Raw genomic sequence first — 19867 nt, 5'->3', positions numbered from 1 at the left:
ATGAAGAACAAGAACGAGAACATGAAGAACAAGAACACGAAGAACAAGAACATGAAGAACAAGAATGAGAACATCAAGAGCAAGAACACGAAGAACAACAAGAACAAGGAAAGAAGAACACGAAGAACAAGAACATGAAGAACAAGAACACGAAGAACAACAAGAACAAGAACAAGAAGGAAAGAAGAAGAACAAGAAAGAAATGGTCAACTTAATAGTGACAGCCTTGTGTATTCCCATTGGAAATCCCTCCTAAGAGATAGGAGTTGTTTGCATTCATCTTCTCTCCCCTTAACACACTAGATGCTCCTTGAAGGTTGAGACTACATCTTATTGATCTTTGTTTCTCATCAGGTGCCTAACATTGCTCTGTACATAATGGGCACTTAATGAATATTTGTTGAATTAAATTACCTCTTAGGTCAGACGACTTGGATTAAAATTCTGGCTCTGCTCCTTCCTAACTGCGTGACCTTCCACAAATCACTTCCTGTCTTGCATCTTCTGTTCCCTCATCTGTAAATGAAGGGACTGGGCTCTTTCATTTCTAAATCCCCAGTTGCATCAAAATAACACTCTAAGAAATCGTGTGGTCTAATGGTTAGTATACTAAACTTGAAATCAGAAGATCAGAGTTCAAGGCCTACCTACCACAAAAAATACTTTTTGTGATCCCATAGACAAGTCCCTTAATTTCTCAGTTTCAGGCTCCTCATAGTCAGGGAGGGGAAATTATATTTGTACTACCTGCTTCATAAGGTTGTCTTGAAGAAGATACTTTGTAAGCCTGGCAGCACTAGAAAAGTGTGAGCTATAGTGTAAATAATGATGTGAAACACAATAGTTTTCAAATTCAGAGGACATCACATCTTTCAAAACACTTCCATGCACATTAGGTGACAACATCTCTATAAGATAAATAAGGCAGATAGGTGGTTATCCCCATTTTATGATTAAGGAAATTATGACCCAGAGAAATTGTGATTTATTTCCAGAAAAAAAAAAAACAGCTAATAAGCAGGAAGGCTGGGACTAGAACTCAGGTATTGTCTTACCATCGCACCAATATGTTTTTAAGGCACCATATTGCTTCTAACAGCAAGAACCAAGATCTGGGGGGGAGTGAAAAGGAAGGTGGGAGAAGGGGTAGAAATAATTTTGCAATCGCAAGGTACAGAGTACAGAGTACAGAGACAGTCCTGTAGACATCCATTTTCCTGTTATCCAGAAGATTGAAAGAAGGGAAGAATTATAGCTGTGCATAGGGCATAGGGCCATCAGTCCCCAGTCACATGAGAAGCTGAGTCCTAGCCAAGTTCACTCACTTGGTTCCATAGAAAAGGCAGTTCCTCGGACGGCCAGGTAGCACAGCAAGTAAGAGCACCGGCTCCAGTGTCAGGATGACCTGGATCAAATCCGGGCTCAGATACTCAGCACCACACCCAGAAATAATAACTGGCCATTTAACCTTGAGCAAGTTACTTAACCCTGATTGCTTTAAAAAAAAAAAAAAAGGCAGTTCCTTTCAGTTTTGATGGCAAGTGGTAAATAAATTCCATTTTTCTACTTGGTCCCTTTCCCTTGCAGGCATCCAGCCTGTTTTGTAGACACCCTGACTGCAGATGGTCTTGACTGATAACTGCCTGGGAAACAGATTTCCTATCTCATGATAGAGTTGGAGAAGGGAAGGGGCTCTTGGCTCTGGACTTTATAGATGCAGGTCTTAAATAAAGCACTATATAACACAAAAGCAGAAAGGACTTCCTTTGAGGCACTGTTTAGAAGGGGGATCACAAGATAGGAGTTTCCTGCTTCTCACATGACTCCTTTGGGGAATTCTTCTTGATGCAGGGCCCCATAATCTTTTATAGCATTAACCCAAGAACAAAGCATACCCATGCCTTAGATTCTGCCAGGCTGACCAGATCCCTGGATGTAGTATCCCTACCCATCTGGGCCCCATTTCTATCACTGACTTACCCTGTTTGGAGCCCTGAAGTTGACAAAGGCTTGGTATAAGCCATTGATTGGAAAGGATCTATATAGGAACTTTCTTCCCCTACTGTCTTGGAGGGTGTCATTATTGATGTGCACTCAAGGGCATTTTTAGAAATTGAGGGAAGGTTTTTGAAAGTGGGGAGCAGGATGATTTGAAACAGTCTAGTCTTCAATATTAATCTTGCAAAGAGAATTATAGAAACATGGAATGCTGGAACTGGTGGAGATATTAGAGAAGTGCTGTATTAGAGAGCACAAAAATTTCATACATGTCCAAGAGAAAGAAATGAGGGGAATAGGAACTCCCAAAGAGTGAAGAAGATATAAATTACCGAAAAAAAAAAAACTGATTAAGAGTATGTGCCAAGCATTGTGCTTTGTATAGAATAGAAATAAAATCAAGAAAAGCCCTGCCTTCTGAGAGCTTACCTTCTAAAAAAAGATGGGCAACACATATAGGGAATGATCTCCAGAAAGGTGTTTTGATTTGGTCAGTCACAGGAAGGATGAGTACAGCTATAAGGAAGTTGATTGACACTATCCAGTAGCAATGGCAGTATTGATTTTATAATGGTTCTAGAGCTAGAAATCTTTTGAGGTGGGGGTTGTGGGAGGGGAAACATAACAAGATGAGTAGCAAGAAGATGGCTGGGAGGGCTGTGAAGCATTGTTGAGGCCCTCAAGAGTCAGTAGACCAGGTAACCTTTTTTACTAATCAAGACTTCACCAGGGGGCAAAGTCTAAAAGTAAGAGGTTTTTTTTTAGTTTAATTTTGATAATTCAATTGTGTAGAACTTTGAGTTCTAGGTAGCTATGGAGAAAGCAGTCTGTATGTTTCTCTTTCTCTTTATCCCAAGAGCAAATTTGTGATCCTTTCCATTCTTTTTTCCTTCCTTCTTTCCTGGAGAAATAAGCCCCCCTTCAGCACCCACCCACCTTCAATCTGGTCATCCCCTTGCAAGCAAAAAGGAAGTAACCTTCACAGACCTCTCCTTAAATCTTATGGGTTGGACTTGTCAACCTCTACTAGTTGGTCTAAGAAAGATAAATGAATCAGTTTGTCTGAGTCCATGTTTTATTCTCTCAAAGTGGGTGATCATGCATTGCATGGGAGTTAACAGTTTGGAATTGAGAGCCCATTATTTATCCTTTGAAGAATAGGTAATCCCAAGGGGTGCCAATCAACTCTGAGTTTGGAATTGAGAGCCCATTATTTATCCTTTGAAGAATAGGTATTCCCAAGGGGTGCCAATCAACTCTGATTAACTGTATTGCCAACACAATATTCACAGCACTGATTGCCACTGTAAACATGCTGGCATAGTCCTCAATAACAAAATATAACACTCTCCATATATAAGACAGAAGTAAAACATTTATTCAGACACCAGAAAACTGAATCCCCAAAACAGCCAATTCCATCATAGTAACAAAGAAGTTAATGAGGCATAACAGTACAGAGAGCCGCAGCATCCTTTAGCTTTCCCACAAACCAACATCTACTCACAAACCGGTCTCCCTGGGGTACATCCTCATTCTCCCACCATCTAGCTGCTCTGACTCCCAGCTTTCTGTGGACTCTGTTCCACCCTTCAGCAAACTCCTCCCACCACAGGCTTCATGTGATTACATTCAGCCTATTAGGGGGCAGGGTATATCTTCAAAGCAGGAAAGGTCTTTGAATTTCCTTAGGCTTATTTAGGGGCAGGGAAGATTTTCAAATTTCCATTACCATTACATTAACACACTGGGAAGTAAGTTATATTAAAATGAGGGTCTTTGGGGTATGTGACTTAGGTCACCTAAATCACCAGTCTTGACAATAGGGAGAATGAACATTTCCCCAGACCTCTCAGAAAAACACAATGAGCAGGAATACACTCATTAGCCCAAACTTAATGCCCTTCTGAAGAAGAAACCGAACTTTAGGAGAAGGGGGATGGAGGAAGCTCTGAGTCTCCAAGATAATGATTACTAAGAAAAATCATTTTTCACATTCCCCTATCTGATTCTAACGAGAGGCATAAATAGCCTTCTCAATGAATCACTAACTGATATCTGGTCAACCCTTCATCAATGGTTTGGGGGACTTATGATGTTTAACAATGTAGAAGGAAAGGGGAGAAATTGATTGGAGGACTGACATAATCAAGGGGGCAGTCCCCTTTTCAGTAAGCAGACAGTACAGATAAAAGATGCCAAGGGAAAAGTAAACAATGAATGCAATTGTCCATTTAAGGCTCCGAAGTTTCATCTCGTACATCAGTCTGGACACCGACTGATTTTTCTGGTCTGAGTGGGGTTTAAGCAATTTCCAACAGTGTCTTCTTCAGATTCCTTGTGGAGATCCTCTTTCTTTGTTAAAACCTCCTACAAAATAGATCTTAACACAATTTTAAATTACTTTGCCAATAACCAGGTCAAAGACGAAAGTTAACTCAACTTTATGTCTCTCTTATTATAAAATCAAAACTGAAACCTTTTCGATCAGAGAACTTATATTTTTTAGGTTGACCAATTGTCATGTTGATATATCTAAGAAACTCAAAATTAAAAAAGGGAAAAATTACAACCCAGTTTTTATACTTTACATTATTCACTCCCCCAATAGGAAGATGAGATTCCACTAAAGAATTAAGAGCACACCTTTTATAAGATGGACTCCAATACACACACAAATACATTGAGTAATCAATTTTTATACAATACATATCAAATAAATTATTTATAATAAAATGATTCCAACTTCTAGCCATGTTCAAATAACCCTTAAGTAAAGCGGATGCTTCTTTTAAGGCATTTATAAGATAGACTACATGCCATTCTTCTTCTAAAATAACTAATTGTAATAGAACTGAGACAGTAACTAAATAATAGAATCATATCCTGGTTTCACAAATAGTTGACCTAATTATCTCCATACCATTATGAGGAATTAAAGGACCCTAACTTATATAGGAATATATGTAACTAGTCTTATTAGAGTAACTCAGAGATCTTTCAGTATCAGTCTATTATTTAATAGATTTAATATTGTGCTTACAAAACTTTTTGGTGATAGAAATTTGTTATAAAAGAATAAGGATATAACTACGGTAAGGGAACACTATTTCCCTAACCAAGTCAATTCCAGGTAGGAGTTAAGTAGAATGGCCAATTGCATTGAGTCAGGCTTAAAGTCAGCCAGGCATCATATTGAGGAACTTGAATCAGGAAAATCCTACCTCAGCTCATGTGAAATAGTTGTTCTCCCAACTGTTCCCATGAGAACACCCTCTGCAATTCATAGATGCAGTTTGTAGACCCCCTAGGGTTACAGGTATCATGGATCATTGACTCAACAGCATTCTTGAATAATAATACCTGAAGTCAGACTCAGAATAAGGTCAATTAACAGTTCCATGAAGTCTCTTTTTTTTTCTTTTTATTTTGGCAAGACTATCGGGGGTTAAGTGACTTGTCCAGGGTCACACAACTAGTTAAGTGTCAAGGATCTGAGGTCAAATTTGAACTCAGGTCCTGCTGACTCCAGGGCCAGTGCTCTATCCACCTAGTTACCCCTTCCATAAGGTCGTGAATAGAAAGTTCTAATAATCAGAGTTTCAGGTATGTGACTATAATTCCACATTGGTAACACTAAGATTCATCACAGAAAAATACTATTGTTCTCAGAATTCCTTTAAACCAATGGGAATATCTTTAAGGTGAGTCTTAAGTAGTTTGCCTACATTCCTACACATGTTCTACTTCCTGATTAAACAATAAAGGATAAGTAAAATCAAATTTCCCATTAAGATAACACAAGATAGCTCATAAGTTACTACTCTTAATAGATCTGCATCTGTTTCAAGACTATTTACCCTTTAGCCATACTCAACTGAAAGAAGGTGATATTTCAGGAATTAAATCTTATACATATGATAAGTTCAAACACTAATTTTAACTCTTGCTTAGGCAGTGGAATGGCTAAGTCAGATCAAAACAGCAAGATCCTTGCCACCGACTCATTACAGTAATTCAGATGCTTTAGTATTAATCAACAGTCTGAGATCTCGGATGCTTTGTCCATTGAGTTGCTGACTCTGACTTTGCTTCTCTGAAAGTACCCATTTGATGTGAGTCCAAGGACACTGCAAACCCAGGAATGAAACTTGAAAATTCACAGTAGGTTTGGACATAATTGTTATCAATATCAAATTATCAAAATAAATTAGCTTGCTACTGAAAATTTAATAGACTTCCTAAAAATCACAGGAAAGATTTTGCAAGACATTTCTTCATAAAAGTATTTCCCTTTCTTAAAAACAGCTTAAAATTTATCCTGATGTTACTATAACAAACTAAATTCCTAATTAACATAAAATTCCTAGTTACCTAAATTCTCTAGTCAAAAAGGTGTTTGTAATGAGGAGATTCAGTTTTTATAAGCCAAGAACATACCCAATTAAAATTAGCCTTATCTCAGTAAGTTTACCAAGCCTTTAAAAATTTACTCAGTATCTTTTCTTCCCTTTGTCTTTAAATATATCACTAGAAATTAAGAAAATTATTACATTCTGGAATCTCATACAGATAGTGAGGGTTGACAAAACTCCAAATTCTCTCTCACACACACAAATATATATATCCTTAGATGAAGCAGATTTTAAAATCACACCCCTATTTGGTGCAAGGATTCCCATTTACTCAGTAAGAATTCCACAACAAAAAGCTATTACACAGGGGTTGATAAGAATTGCAAAGGAGATTTTACAAGGTTTTTTTCTTTGTATAATTATCAGGTTTCCTTTCATAAAAAATACCTTTGTAAATATTTTATTAAAACATTAACTCCAAATAGCTTAGTTAACAATCTCATAACTTTCATGAGTGATAGCCAAATAATTTTAGTTGAAACTTCCTTTTAGATATAGACAAACTTGGAAGTTTATGATTCCTTAAATTACAATACTTCAGAGTATTACAACACATGGTTCAATAGAATGATGACCTAACAGCTTCCTAACCCATTGGTTTTTTTTCTTTCCAACAGTACAATTCTTAATCTAACATCATCTAGATTATAAGAGAAATTGCTTTTCTAACAACATAGGTGATATAAGTGTTCACCAAAGTACACAACATAAGACAATTTAGAAATATAACAATACCACAAATAATTATCATGTATTTAAAACTTGAAACAAAACCAATTACCAATCAGGTGACCTTAATTTAGTTAGATATGCTTCTAAATTACATTATACAGAAAATCATTCATCTCATCACCATTGACATTGTATACTGATCACATCTAAAAACTCATATAAAGTTACCAAGTATGAAAAACATTTAACATTCCAATAGTGTTTGTCCTACAACAAGCACTGTGGGAAGCACTTTACAATCATGTGATCTTCACAACAGCCCTGGGGGTAGGTTGTAATGATTATCCCCTTACAGAACAGTAAACTGAGGTAAATAGAACTTTATAGAAATTTCTTAATGCCAAATAACAATATCTTTTTATGTTTAATCCTGATAGGGAGAGCACTCTCAGCCACTGTTTTTATTCCTTCAGGACAGATTTTGACTTAAATAAAATCAAATCTGGATTTGTAATTGCTAATGGTAAACATTTTAATTTTTTTAAAAGCCTAATACCCTTGGCACTTTAAAGGAAAAGATTATCATCCAAAAATTCATATATTCCCTTAAAAAGACACATGGTGATAATTCCCAACTCCAAATAACCCTTTTCTCTACTTATTTAAAGAGCTTAAGTCCCATCTCCTTTTTGAGATTTATCAGATAAAAAGCTCCCCTAAGCATTCCAGTTCCCCATTCTACTCTCCTGGGAATTTCAGACTGTACATACTGGGCTACAACATTTTCATTTTCCATCTTCCTTACTTAAAACAAAATCAAACTTCCTCACACTCTCTCAATATGCTTAAACTATCTGAAGCTGGCACAAGGGCACCTCAATCCAAGCATGGCGGTAGTGGTGGGGGCAACTATCCAAGGATGGTGGTGGAGGGGAAGCTTAGAGCACATGGGCTTGCTGCTGCCCAATTTGTCCCGATTTGTCCCCAAACCATTTTTTTTCTCTACCTTCCATATTTTCACTCAAGCCTTTATATCTCTTTCCTAATCCTTCAAACCCATTACTCAGACTACCCCTCCCTTCACTTTACATTTCAACCATATCCCAGACCGAACAAACCACTGTTAAACCAAAGTCTTACAGCAATCCTACTTTACCCAGGCTGTGGAGTTAATTTCAACCCAAGGGATTCTCTTCATTAACCTGCATATCACAAAATTCAGGTCTTCACTAGATCAAAGATCTCCAAATCTCTCATTTTCTCAGAAAGGAGATAGAAACCTGCATTGTCTATTCCTAGTCACAATAAATGAAGAAGTTTGTGGGACAAATCCTTAAAAAGGAAAATCCATTTAGATGTTTTTAGTGATTAATTTTTAGGAGACATTCAGTGGCTTATGTTCCTTTTGAAACACAGGAGTGGGGCTCTGGCTACTCCCAAATCTCAATGACAAATTACAAAGCTTGACTGCCTAACTAACATAGTTTTAGAAATAGAAAATCATACTCACCCTTTTTTTTGTTCTGCTTCTTACCTTTTAGAATCTGGAGAGTTAACACTTAATGGAGAGCTGTATTGCTCTTTTTTTTTTTTTTAAAGCAATCAGGGTAAAGTAACTTGCTCAAGGTTACACGGACAGTTATTTCTGGGTGTGGTGAGAGCTGTATTTCTCACACCCTTCACAAACATTACATAAATGTGTGTGGAAAAAAAACAACAACAACAGCTTTTATAATGTTAATATACATTTTAAAGAAATGGATGAAATCCTAAGTAACTGCATTTAAGGCTATGATATAAAAGCCCTGATCAAAGTGTCTTAAAAGGAAAAAAAAAGCTTATTTTTGCAGTTTTAAACACATTGCTCTGATGTCAGATATATTGGAGAATGGGGTGTGCAAAGACAGTTTTATAGATTTAATTTAAACATAATATAAAAACTTTAGCTTTGGGATCTAATTAAACCTGAATTCATTTAACTCTGGAGAATCAAAAACTCAGCTTTTTCTCATCAGCCCTTGCTATCTTTGGGTTGCTTGGTCTAGATTCTTTTCAATATAAAGCTGCTGCTAGCTGATTCCACCTTCCAGCTAACTTCTGGAAGAGTGTCACCCTGCTTTTTCAATTTCATTACTAGTTATCTAACTTTATTCTTGTATCTAACTTGACCAGTGTTTGGACCCCCCCCAACAAGAAAAAAGTCTTAGTCTCTCCCTGAAAGCCTAAGGTGGAAGTTCTTTCCCAGAAATTTTCTGGCTGGCTACATTTTAAATCTTTTGGCACAAACATTACAGTTATTTTACAAACACAGAAACACAGAGAGAATGACAGGAGAAGTGTCCACAAATCTAATTTACTTGTTGGCTTTGTAGGCTTAGTTTGTTTTTAAAATAAACTAATGTAGAATTAGAATTCCATATATATGTGTATATATATATATATATATAGTTAGCATTAAACTGATCAAAATTAAGGGTTATATTTTAGTTATTCTAATTTTTTTCCCCACTTCCTTCTAAAAGTAACTAATTCAGATTACAATACAATTTATCTCAGGCCGAATTACTCTTGACTGACTAACTGATAGTCAAATTATAAAGGATATCCTTTCAGGAGAGGCCTGTCTTGACATCTTCCCCTTAGAATCAGCTTGGAGAGAAGAGCAGACCTCACCCAAATAAAGGGAGTCTGAGATATAGGTGAAGGGATTTGGGGGATAAGACTCACCCACCCTTCAGGGCTGGGACTTCAGGAGAAAAGAGTCCTGTGGGTGCCCAGTCCCAGCACTGTTGGGGGATGAGTCCAGTCTCCAGGCCCAATCCCATCCTCAGTCACAGAACCAAATATTAACCTCCGAAAGTTGGTCTAAGAAAGACGGATAAATCAGATTGTCGGAGTCCATGCTTTATTCTCTCAAAGTGGGCCATCATGTATTGCATGGGAGCTAACAGTTTGGAACTGAGAGCCCAATTTGGGGGTTGGGTTCATAATTTATGTATCCTTCAAAGACTAGGTGTTCCCAAGGGGTGCCCATCAATTCTGATTGGTTAACACACTGGGAGGTGGGCTATATTAAAATGATGGTCTCTGTGTATGTGACTTAGGTCACCTAAATCCAGGTCAAAGAGACATCAATTTCCATATCACTGGTCTTGACAAAAGGGAGAATCAACACTTTCTCAGAGGGTCCTAGCAACACTATTAGCAGGAATACACCCATTAGCCCAAACTTGATATCCTTCTCAAGAAGAAACTGAACTTTGGGAGAAAGGGGATGAAGGAAGCTGAGTCTCCAAGATAATGATTACTAAGAAAAATCATTTTTCACAGACTAGATGGCCTCTGTAAAAAGTATTATTATTATTATTATTATTAGTAGTAGTAGTAGTAATCATTATCTTGGAAATTCAGAGCTTCTCCCAGACCCCTTCTTCCAAAGTTTGGCTTCTTTTTCAAAAGGACAATTACTGATAGTGTGATTGTGGGCTTACCAAGGTTTTTCTCCCCTTTTACTTCCTCATCCAGAAACCAACCAGTGTGGGAAATCTTTCTTAAAGATTTGCCCAGGCCAAGATCTAATCAGACAGTAAAAGAAGCTCTAAGTTTGGACTAATGGGTGTATTCCAGATCTTTGTGTTTGCTCAGACTAGTCTGGGAAAATGCTGATTCTCCCTATAGTCAAGACAGGTGACATGGAAATTAATGTCTCTTTGACCTAGATTTAGGTGACCTAAGTCACATACATTTTAACATAGCCCACCTTCCAGTGTGTTAACCAATCAGAGTTGATTAGCACCCCTTGGGAATACTTACTCTTCAAAGAACATATAAACTGTGCACCCCAACCCCCAAATGGGCTCAGTTCCAATGCTGCAGCTCTTCATGGGCTGCCAGTTTGAGGAGAAAAAAGTGCTCAGATGAACACAACCTAATTAGTTTATCTTTCTTAGATCAAATTCTAGGAGGTTGACACCTCAACATCACTTCTAACTCTGACATTCCCTCTCCTAAGCCCTAAAAGTAACTCATTCTTCAGCCTGCTTGATTGAATGTGTCTTAATTTCTTGGATTATTTTCAGTTCATCAATTACAAAGGTAATTGAAGGCATATTTTGTGCTGTTGGCTCCAGTTTTTATTCCTTACCCTAGCAGTGATTGCCCCTGGTACCAAAATTACTAGTTATATCTCTGCTTTAGAGGTCATCCAGTCTAAATGCCTCACCAAGCAGATAAGAACACCCAAGCCCTGTGATGTGGAACTCAGCTAAGGTCACACAGCTAATTAGTTGGTAGCTCAGCAAAGATAAGAACCAAAGTTTCCCAATTTTCAGCCCTGTGGTCTTTCAACTACATGCTATCTCTATGGAAGCTAGTTCTGATTCTCCTATGTATATAGGCTAGGCGATATATAAATCCATATTGTTTATTCCCTTAAAGCTAGCTGAATACATACATGTATGGAGCCAGATAAAATCTGACTGTCTGAACAAAAGAATGGGAAGGCTTAAATACTTTTTTAAATTTGCTTATTTACTTTTAATTTACAACATTCAGTTCCACAATCCCTTGAGTTCCGAATTTTTCCCCCTGCCCCCTCCATGGCGGCATGCAATCAAATATAGGTTAAATACATTTTAGAACCATCCCAATTCAGGGTGACTGTGTCACTCAAATTTATAATGTCCATAAATCTTTAATCATTGTGTGAGAAAGGAATTTTCTTAATTGAATAGGTGGTAAATACAATAAAATAAGAGAGCTGACAAAATGTCGATTGAAATTATGACCCAGGCTATCTGTGTTTTCTTTACCATTAACATGCCATAACATAGTATATGTCCAAAAGATATTAAGGTAAGAAAAATCCCCATTACTGAAGGTAGTGTCTCTGGTTAAGAATCTTATTCCTCAACGGCCATAAAGTCAGCTCCATTTGGCCTTGTTGACATAGGAAGAGGTATTCTCTGAGTTTACCCAGAGAACAAAGAAGCTGTTAGGTCCAGGCTCTTCTTCTGGTTGATTAGTTCAGACTCTGGCTCTTATTGAGGCTATTAAATTGATATTAAATTATTATCACCCCCTATTCCCACTCCCCCAAAAAACATTCATTCATTTAGCAGAAATTTATTCAGCAGAATACCTGACCCAAGGCCTGGGTGAATATGAGGTCTTACAATGATGTAAAAGACCATAGAGCTTGCAGATAGCCCTTGGTGAAAGCAGAAGTCTGGCAGTCATCCTCATGAAGAGTATAGACTTGATTTTAAGAGTTTAAAGATGATGAAAACTGTCCTGGGCCCTTTGGAAACATAGGGAAAAATTGGTAAAATTGACTCTCTATGGGAGTAAAGGCTTTTTTTTTTTTGGTCCTGTCACCAGTCATGTGAATTTTTTTTCAGAATACCTTAAGCAGAAGAGGTCCTACCAGCCCCTCTATTTCCATTCCAAGGCCAAAGGCAACCAGATCCTGCTGAATGACTGCTACTCCAGGGCAGAGAGGATCTCTACCTTTCACGACGGCATTGTCTTTACCAACCGGCCAGTGCAGCCTTATGAAATAGTAACTGTCAGAATCCTGAAGAGGGAGGATGGATGGACTGGAGGGCTCCGTGTAGGGTTCAGCTGCCTGAACCCCTCAAATATCAACCCTTGTAGCCTGCCCCCTTTTATCTGTCCTGATCTAATAGCCCAGTCTCCCACCTGGGCAGCAGTCCTGCCTGATCCATTCATTAAGGTTGGAGATATCATCCACTTCTGGGTCAACAACTCAGGAAAAGTCTTCTTGAGAACCAATAAGGTCAAAAAGTTTCTGTTATTTGATGGAGTGATTGTGAGCTCTCCCCTTTGGGCTGTAATGGATGTCTATGGAACTACAAAAACCATCGAGTTGCTCGGTGAGTCTATTCATTCTTGAATAGTGGGGAGAAAGGAGTGGAGAGGGAAAGGAGTGAATTCCAGTTAGATTGGGTGCAAGTCCCCATTTCTCAGGGACACTCACTAACCCTAATGACAGCTAGGTGATACAGAAGATAAGACTCCTGGACTTAAAAATATCTGAGTTCAAATCCTACCTCAGACTCGAGCAAGTCACTTAATCTCTATTTTTCCTCAGTTGTAAAATAGGGACTCCAATTCAGTAAACATTTATTAAGTACCTACTGTCAGGCTCTGTGCTAAGCACTGAGGATACAAAAAGAGCCAAAGATAGTCTCTGCTGTCAAGTCGATTCTAATCTAATGGTGGAGATACAAAGCAAGCTACACAGAATAAATAGGAAATAATTAACAGAGGAATGTACTGTGTAGAGCATGAAGGAGAGACAGAAGATCCCCAAGAGTAAATTTGGAAGTGGATTTTATTACCACCAGACTGCCGGGGTCACATACCCAGATCAAACAGTCTGTTGGCATGGACAATGTGCCGGTTTTTAAAGAGATTACAATAGTCAGGTTACGTAAGCTGAAACTACAATCAGTGATTGGTCAGTGTATATTTGAATTTTCCCTTGCCCTTGGCCCTGGAAGTTTTTTTTTCCCTAGGCTGAAGGATAGGGAGCCTAGAATGGGCGGAGATGGGGAATATCTGGTAGGTGGGTGGGGTGGGCAGGGGTCTGGGAAGAATGGAGCAGGGATTTTATCCTAGGCTGAAATTCCTTCTCACAGATCTATTAGGGGAGGGAAGGGTGGAGTTGTGATGAAATACCTGTTCACAGATCAATTAGGGGAAGGGTACAGTAGAGTTGTGCTCAACAACTGGAGTTAATAGGGATTGGGGAAAGCTTCCCATGGGAGCTGAGATTTTGGTTGGGACTTAAGGAAGCCAAGGTCAGTAGACACAGTGGAGGAGGGAGAGCATTCCAGACAAAGGGAAGACGACAGGTCAAATGTCCCAGGGCTGTTGTGAGGATCAAATGAGATAACATCTTTAAAGCACTGTGCAAATCTTAAAGCACTATATAGCTTAAATAATAGTGATTATTGTAACAGGTCTATCCTTTCACAGTCCCCAACTTGCTCAGGAAGAAGGCTAGGATAAGAGCTCTGACTGGGTGGAAAGCCCAGAGAAGAATGAGCCCCAGTAAAATCCCTTCTTGGTTAAAACTAGAGCTGTAGGCAGTTCAATGGCCAATTGGGTGGGAGGGTTTCTCTATGCCTCTGGGGCCTTTCTACCTGGGAGGAAGAGTTCTTAAGACTAGGCTGGGCAGGTCTATCAGATTGCTTTCCATCTCAGTGAAGGGGGAGGGGAGAGAGGGAAGGACAGAATGTGGAACTCAAAACTTTTTTTTAATGGTTAATTGTTTTTACATGTAATGGGGGAGTAATATATTATTAAAAATACATTAAAAAAAAAGACAATGTAGGGTTAAGAAAAGGGTAGGACAAGTTGAAATCTGAAGATTAATGCTTTTCCTATGTACAGAGGCTTCTGTTGCTGGGGGCCATGGGCATGGGCCAAATACCTAATCCCCAAAAAAGAAAGTGAGAGGACAGGATGCTCCCCATACCTTCCTCCCAGGGCCAAAGGTGGGAAGAGATTGCAAAACTGGATTGTTTTATTTGTCCTCAAATGTCAACCTTGTTTCCTTTTTCTTAGCTCCAGGGAGCTCGACTTTCAGATCCAGATTTATGACACCGGAGTTCAGGGATGAACTGTATGGTAAATGCCTCTCCATTATTAAGGGGAAAGTCATTTGAGTTCTTGCTCCCGTCATGTGGGTGGAGTGGACGGAGGCAGATCATAAAAAACAATAGGGGGAGGAGGAAAGGAAGGATTTACACCCTGAAGTAAGGAGGTAGGACTGAAGGCTTGGTTGTTAGACCTCCTGGGGTCTATCCCTGGACTGTTCCTGGTGTGATTTTGAGGTCACTTGCCTCCTGTCCTTTTTAAAAAACCCGTATTACAAAGTTCAGCCTGTGTCCATGAGTGTGGATTTCCTCTCTTCCCTCTGCCCCCTCCATGGGTTTTTGTCAAAGCACTCCAACTGACAATATCAAGTAATGATAGCAATGGTCACATTTATTTTGCACTTCATAGCTTACAAAGCAAGCAGTGGGGACCAGTGAAAAGAAGGCTGAATTTGGGAGTCAGTGAACTTTGTTTCAAATCCCAGCATCGCCACTTGTTACCTGTCTGATGTTGGGCAAATTACTTATGGTCCTTAGTTTTCTCCTCTCATATCAGTGGGTTTGGATGAGGTGGCCTCTCAGGTCCCAGCTGGTATAGATATATTTTTCCCTCTTTTAGAGATGAGGAAACTGAGGCTGAGTAAAGTTAACGACTTGCCTACAATCACCAAGCTAGAGTCAGAGCTCAAACTCAAAAAACCGATCTTATGATCTTTCCTGTGATCTGTCCATCATACGGAGTTGCCTTTATTACCACTTTATTTTGTAAAGTACTGTGCTTGTCACAGCAGGGAGCAATGAGAGCTCCCTCTTCTTCCTTTTCTTCATCTCACATTAGCAGTCTCTCCTCCTTTACCTTTGTCTCTCATAAAAAGGAAGCCCTTCTTCCTGCCAAGGAAAAACGTCTTACATTCATCCTTGGTCCCATCCATTTCTGTCAGCTGCAGCAGTTTGTTTCCTCAATTATTCCAACATTCCTCACTCTCATCGTATCTACAGGCACCTACCCTGTTGCCTACAAACATGCCCATGTTTCCTCATCCTTAAAAACAAAAATCTAATTTGATCCAACCATCCCATCTAGCTAACATCCTTTCTCTCTTCTTTTCTTGGCTAACCTTGGAAAAGCCGTCTATCATTGCTGTCACTATTTCTTCTCACCCAATTCTCAACCCTCTTCAGTCTGACTTCCAATCTCATCATTCAACTGAAACTTCTCTCTCCAAAGTCACCAAAGATTCCTTATCTGTCAAATCTAATGGCTTTTTCTTAATCCTCATCTTCTTGACCTCTCTGGAGTCCTTGCCTGGCCTTTGTAGGTTACCCTTTTCTGGACCCGTCTTTTCCTCTACTGTGGCCACCAGCAGACTGCCAAACACTCTCCACATCACTGCTGCTACCTACATCTTTCTTCTGGCCACACTCCAGTCGCAGAGAGTTAAGCTCTCTTTCTGCTTCTTGTTCCTGGGTCTTCTGGGCACCTCGGTTCCACTCGGCACTAGGCCTCTCACTGAGGGTCTTCCTCTGGTTAGAATGGCTATGGTATCTGTCCTGGTCACCATTTCTCTCCTGGCCAGGTCCCCTGCCTGGGTTCTTGTTCTAATTTCTCTCTTTGCTGCCTTTCTTCCCTTCCTCTCTGAGGATGGTTTTCACATTCCTGCTTCATCTTGACAGCTGTATGGTGATGGCTGAGGCTTCTTTTACTCGGATATCTGCTTCTTCTATCAAAGAACTTGTTTTTCCTTTCAGTTAATGAATGATCTGCTGCAGCTGCCCTGCCGGGGCTGGTTTATGCTTCCAGGGGCTGCTTGCACTCCACCAGCTACAGAGTTTTTTTTTATTTGGAGGGGGGAAGGCAGGGCAATTGGGGTTAAGTGACTTACTCCAAGTCACATGGCTAGTAAGTATTAAGTGTCTGAGGCCACATTTGAACTCAGGTACTCGACTCCAGGGCTGGTGCCCTGAGCCACCTAGCCACCCCTATAGAGAGTTTGCCTATAGTCTCCCCCATTAGAATGGGAGCCCCTTGAGGGCAGAGGGACTGGATTTTCCTTTCTTTGTATCCCCAGGGCTTAGCGCAGTGCCTGGCACATGGCAAACACTTAATAAATACTTGTGTTGACTGGCACAAAGAAATAATTCCATCCTTTTCTCTAACCTCCCTTTTGTTTTCTGATCTCCCAAGGCTCAGCAGCATGAGCACAGTAGCCTAGCAACCTGGGGAGGTGGAGATGACCTGGTATCTAGGTAGAAGGAAAGAGAGATGGACAGCAGAATTTCAGAGGTTTCTCCTAGGACAGGCAGATCTCTAGGGTAGGGGACTCACATTTTACCCACGATGCTTTGCTTCAGCCAAGCTTTCTTGTCTTCCTAGAGTCCAGTCTCTGCCTCCAGGCTAGAGATGAAGAAGAAGAGTGTTCTGTCTGTTTGTACCACGCCAAGAATGCCTGTCTTCTTCCTTGTGGCCACACCGTCCTCTGCTATTGCTGTGCCAAAAGGATCTTCAGAGACACCGCCAAGTGCCCCATGTGCCGCTGCAAGATTGAACTCTTCTGTCTAGAGTAAATCTACTTCAGCAGATGCGTGGAATTTCAACTGGTGAGGCAGGAGGACCAGGATCAGCTCACCTCTGAAATTTGGGCTCATTCACGTCTCTCAGGACACCTGTTCCCTCCAGCTGGCTTTACCATTTCATGATGAATAAGGAGACTCTGTGGGTGACCTCTTTTACATTACCCATCCTGGCCTCACTTCATTACCAAAGACTAGGAATCAAAAGGTTTGAACTGAAATCCTGACTCTGTCACTAACTCTGTGACCCTGGGCAAGTCACTTGATGTCTCAGCCTCAGTTTCCTCATCTGTAAAATGGGGATGCTACCTACCTCACAAGAGTGTGCTAAGGAATGAATGTATATAAAGTATTTTCTAACCATAAAGTGTGATATACTTAGAAACTTTTGTTACTATTATGTTTTATTTCATGGAACATATGAGTGCTATGAAAGAGGTGAGTCCATTGGTTGAGAGCCAAGGAAGTAGGACAGGGACAGTTAGAAGCAAATGGCAAAAGCACCAATCCTCCTTTACTCTTCTCCCCTCTTTTCTCCCCACTATCCTACCACACCCCCTCGCACAAAGAGTAGAAACTGGGTATGGGACTGGTAACTAGTAAGAAACTGGGATGGGACTGGAACTAAAGAATCTTCTCTAAGATGAAAAGAACCTTAGAGGTATTTAGTTCAACCCTTTGAAGGGGCAAGGTAAGCCCCGCTGTGAGGAATAAGATTATACAAACCAAGGCCCCAACTCAATATGACCTTTTTATTACCCTGAGCTGTCTGAGAACAGAGGATCCTGAGAACTTAAGGGCTGCTTCTCTCCTCACACAAGATATGATGCTTGCTAAACACACCTGGCAGTATGCCTTCTTTGTTCTCAGCACTACTTAAACTGTAAGATTCAGACCCCAAATTGGACTCTCACCCATGGAGGAGATGTCTTACCTTCGACCCTCTGGTGCAGGACCCTGACAGCTGTACTAGGATTCCCCAGCTTGTGTGGTCAGGTGTTGGTGCTTCCCTGCAACGGTGATGCTTGTATATATATCCATTATTATATATTATATATATATTGTATATATATCCATATATATATATCCATTATTAATCATAGTTACTCTTATTCTGCTATCTTTAATCCTCTTACTCTGTTATTTCCAGTTTCTTTCTCACTTGCCTATATATACATATATTCTGAATAAATATTCTAAAGAATTTGCTTTGGGTCTTTCTTGGAGTGCCGAGCATTCCGTTTATGCGAATCCTGAACCTCCAGAATTGGACGTTATTGGCATCACGAACAGGATTCGAAGGGTGGAATGCCGTCCTTCCAGAAATCCACTGTGAAAAGTCAGGATCCTTGTGTTAGTATCAGATGGTTTAAGCATGTTGAGAGGGCTCGAGGAAGTTTTTGTTCTTAGTATATAGGCTAAAACTGAGTGGTTATTGTTATTGAATTTGAGATAGGCACTGATTGTGATAGAAAATATAGACTATTGTAATGTGTTATTATTTTAAGAACCAGAGAAAGCAGTTAGAATATTAGCCCAATATGTTTTAAACTGACCTGATTATAATAAGGGAAAAGCAAACTTCTTGTAAACTTTTTGGGAGATATGAATGTGAATGGGGAACTGAAATATTAAGGAAAGAAATAAATTTGTGGATATATTTCCTTTCTGAGGGCCAAGGATATTAGAACTTAGAAATATATAGTTACATGATCAAAAGGTACCTATTGTTATTTGGCATTAAGAAAGTGATTCACTGTATGTCCCCCCCACCCCAAATAGTTTTATTTACCTTAGTTTACTGTTCATTAAGAGAATGGTGGTGGAATCCAAATCCTAGGGATTTTTATGGGACTAATATAATTGTAAAGGTGCTTGGTACAATGCCTTGTATAAAACAACAGTTCTATTTGAGTATAAACTGTGTAAGTTAAAAATTATTGTTTCATGTTTGTTAACCTTATGTGGAATTTTCTTTAGGTGTGAATTTTATGCCAACGGTTATGGGATAAATGATTTTCTGTGCAAAGCAATTTGGAAACAATTAAATTAAGGTCACCAGATTGGTAATTACTTGATTTTGGTTTCAAAGTCTAAATTTAGGTACATGATAATTATTTATGATATTGTTACTGGTGAACATTTGTATTAAAAGAAAATTTCAGTTAAGACTGTTTAAACTTGTGAGATTGTTAACCAAGCTATTTGGAGTTATTGCATAAATCAATTATTTACAAAAGTATGCTTGTGAAAGGTAGTTATTGGTAATTATGTGAAGAAAAGACCTGTAAAACCTCCTTTTGTAAGTTTTGTCAATTATGTGAAAAAAGATTTTATGACCAGAGAATTTAAGAATTGTATAGTAGTTAATAATATCTGGAAAAGGGAAATACTTTTGTGAAGAAATGTTTTATAAGATCTTTGGTATGAGATGAGATGAGATTTCTTTCTCACTTGCCTATATACACATATACTCTGAATAAATATTCTAAAGAAATTGCCTTGGGTCTTTCTTGGAGTGCCAAGCATTCCATTTCACGAATCCTGAACCTCCTTAATCAGACACCCTTACCTGAATATATTGAG

The 19867-nt window shown here is 39.3% G+C and overlaps 1 protein-coding gene across 1 annotated transcript in view; it reads left to right on the top strand.

Moving 5' to 3' along the window:
• The window catches only part of NEURL3 (neuralized E3 ubiquitin protein ligase 3), a 27103-nt gene extending 7325 nt beyond the window's left edge, over positions 1–19778 (top strand). The window contains 4 exon segments of the mRNA XM_069075623.1: positions 12485–12979; positions 14679–14741; positions 17085–17271; positions 17273–19778. Coding sequence (XP_068931724.1) covers positions 12485–12979; positions 14679–14741; positions 17085–17271; positions 17273–17312 — 785 coding nt within the window. The 3' untranslated portion in view covers positions 17313–19778.
• Positions 19779–19867: the final 89 nt, after the last annotated feature.

The sequence above is a fragment of the Petaurus breviceps genome, unplaced genomic scaffold, assembly GCF_028583685.1.
Source record: "Petaurus breviceps papuanus isolate PSGF00001 unplaced genomic scaffold, PetGlider_PUasm1.0 90919, whole genome shotgun sequence".
NCBI classification, from domain to species: Eukaryota; Metazoa; Chordata; class Mammalia; order Diprotodontia; family Petauridae; genus Petaurus; species Petaurus breviceps.
This window is presented reverse-complemented; position numbering and strand designations above follow the sequence as displayed.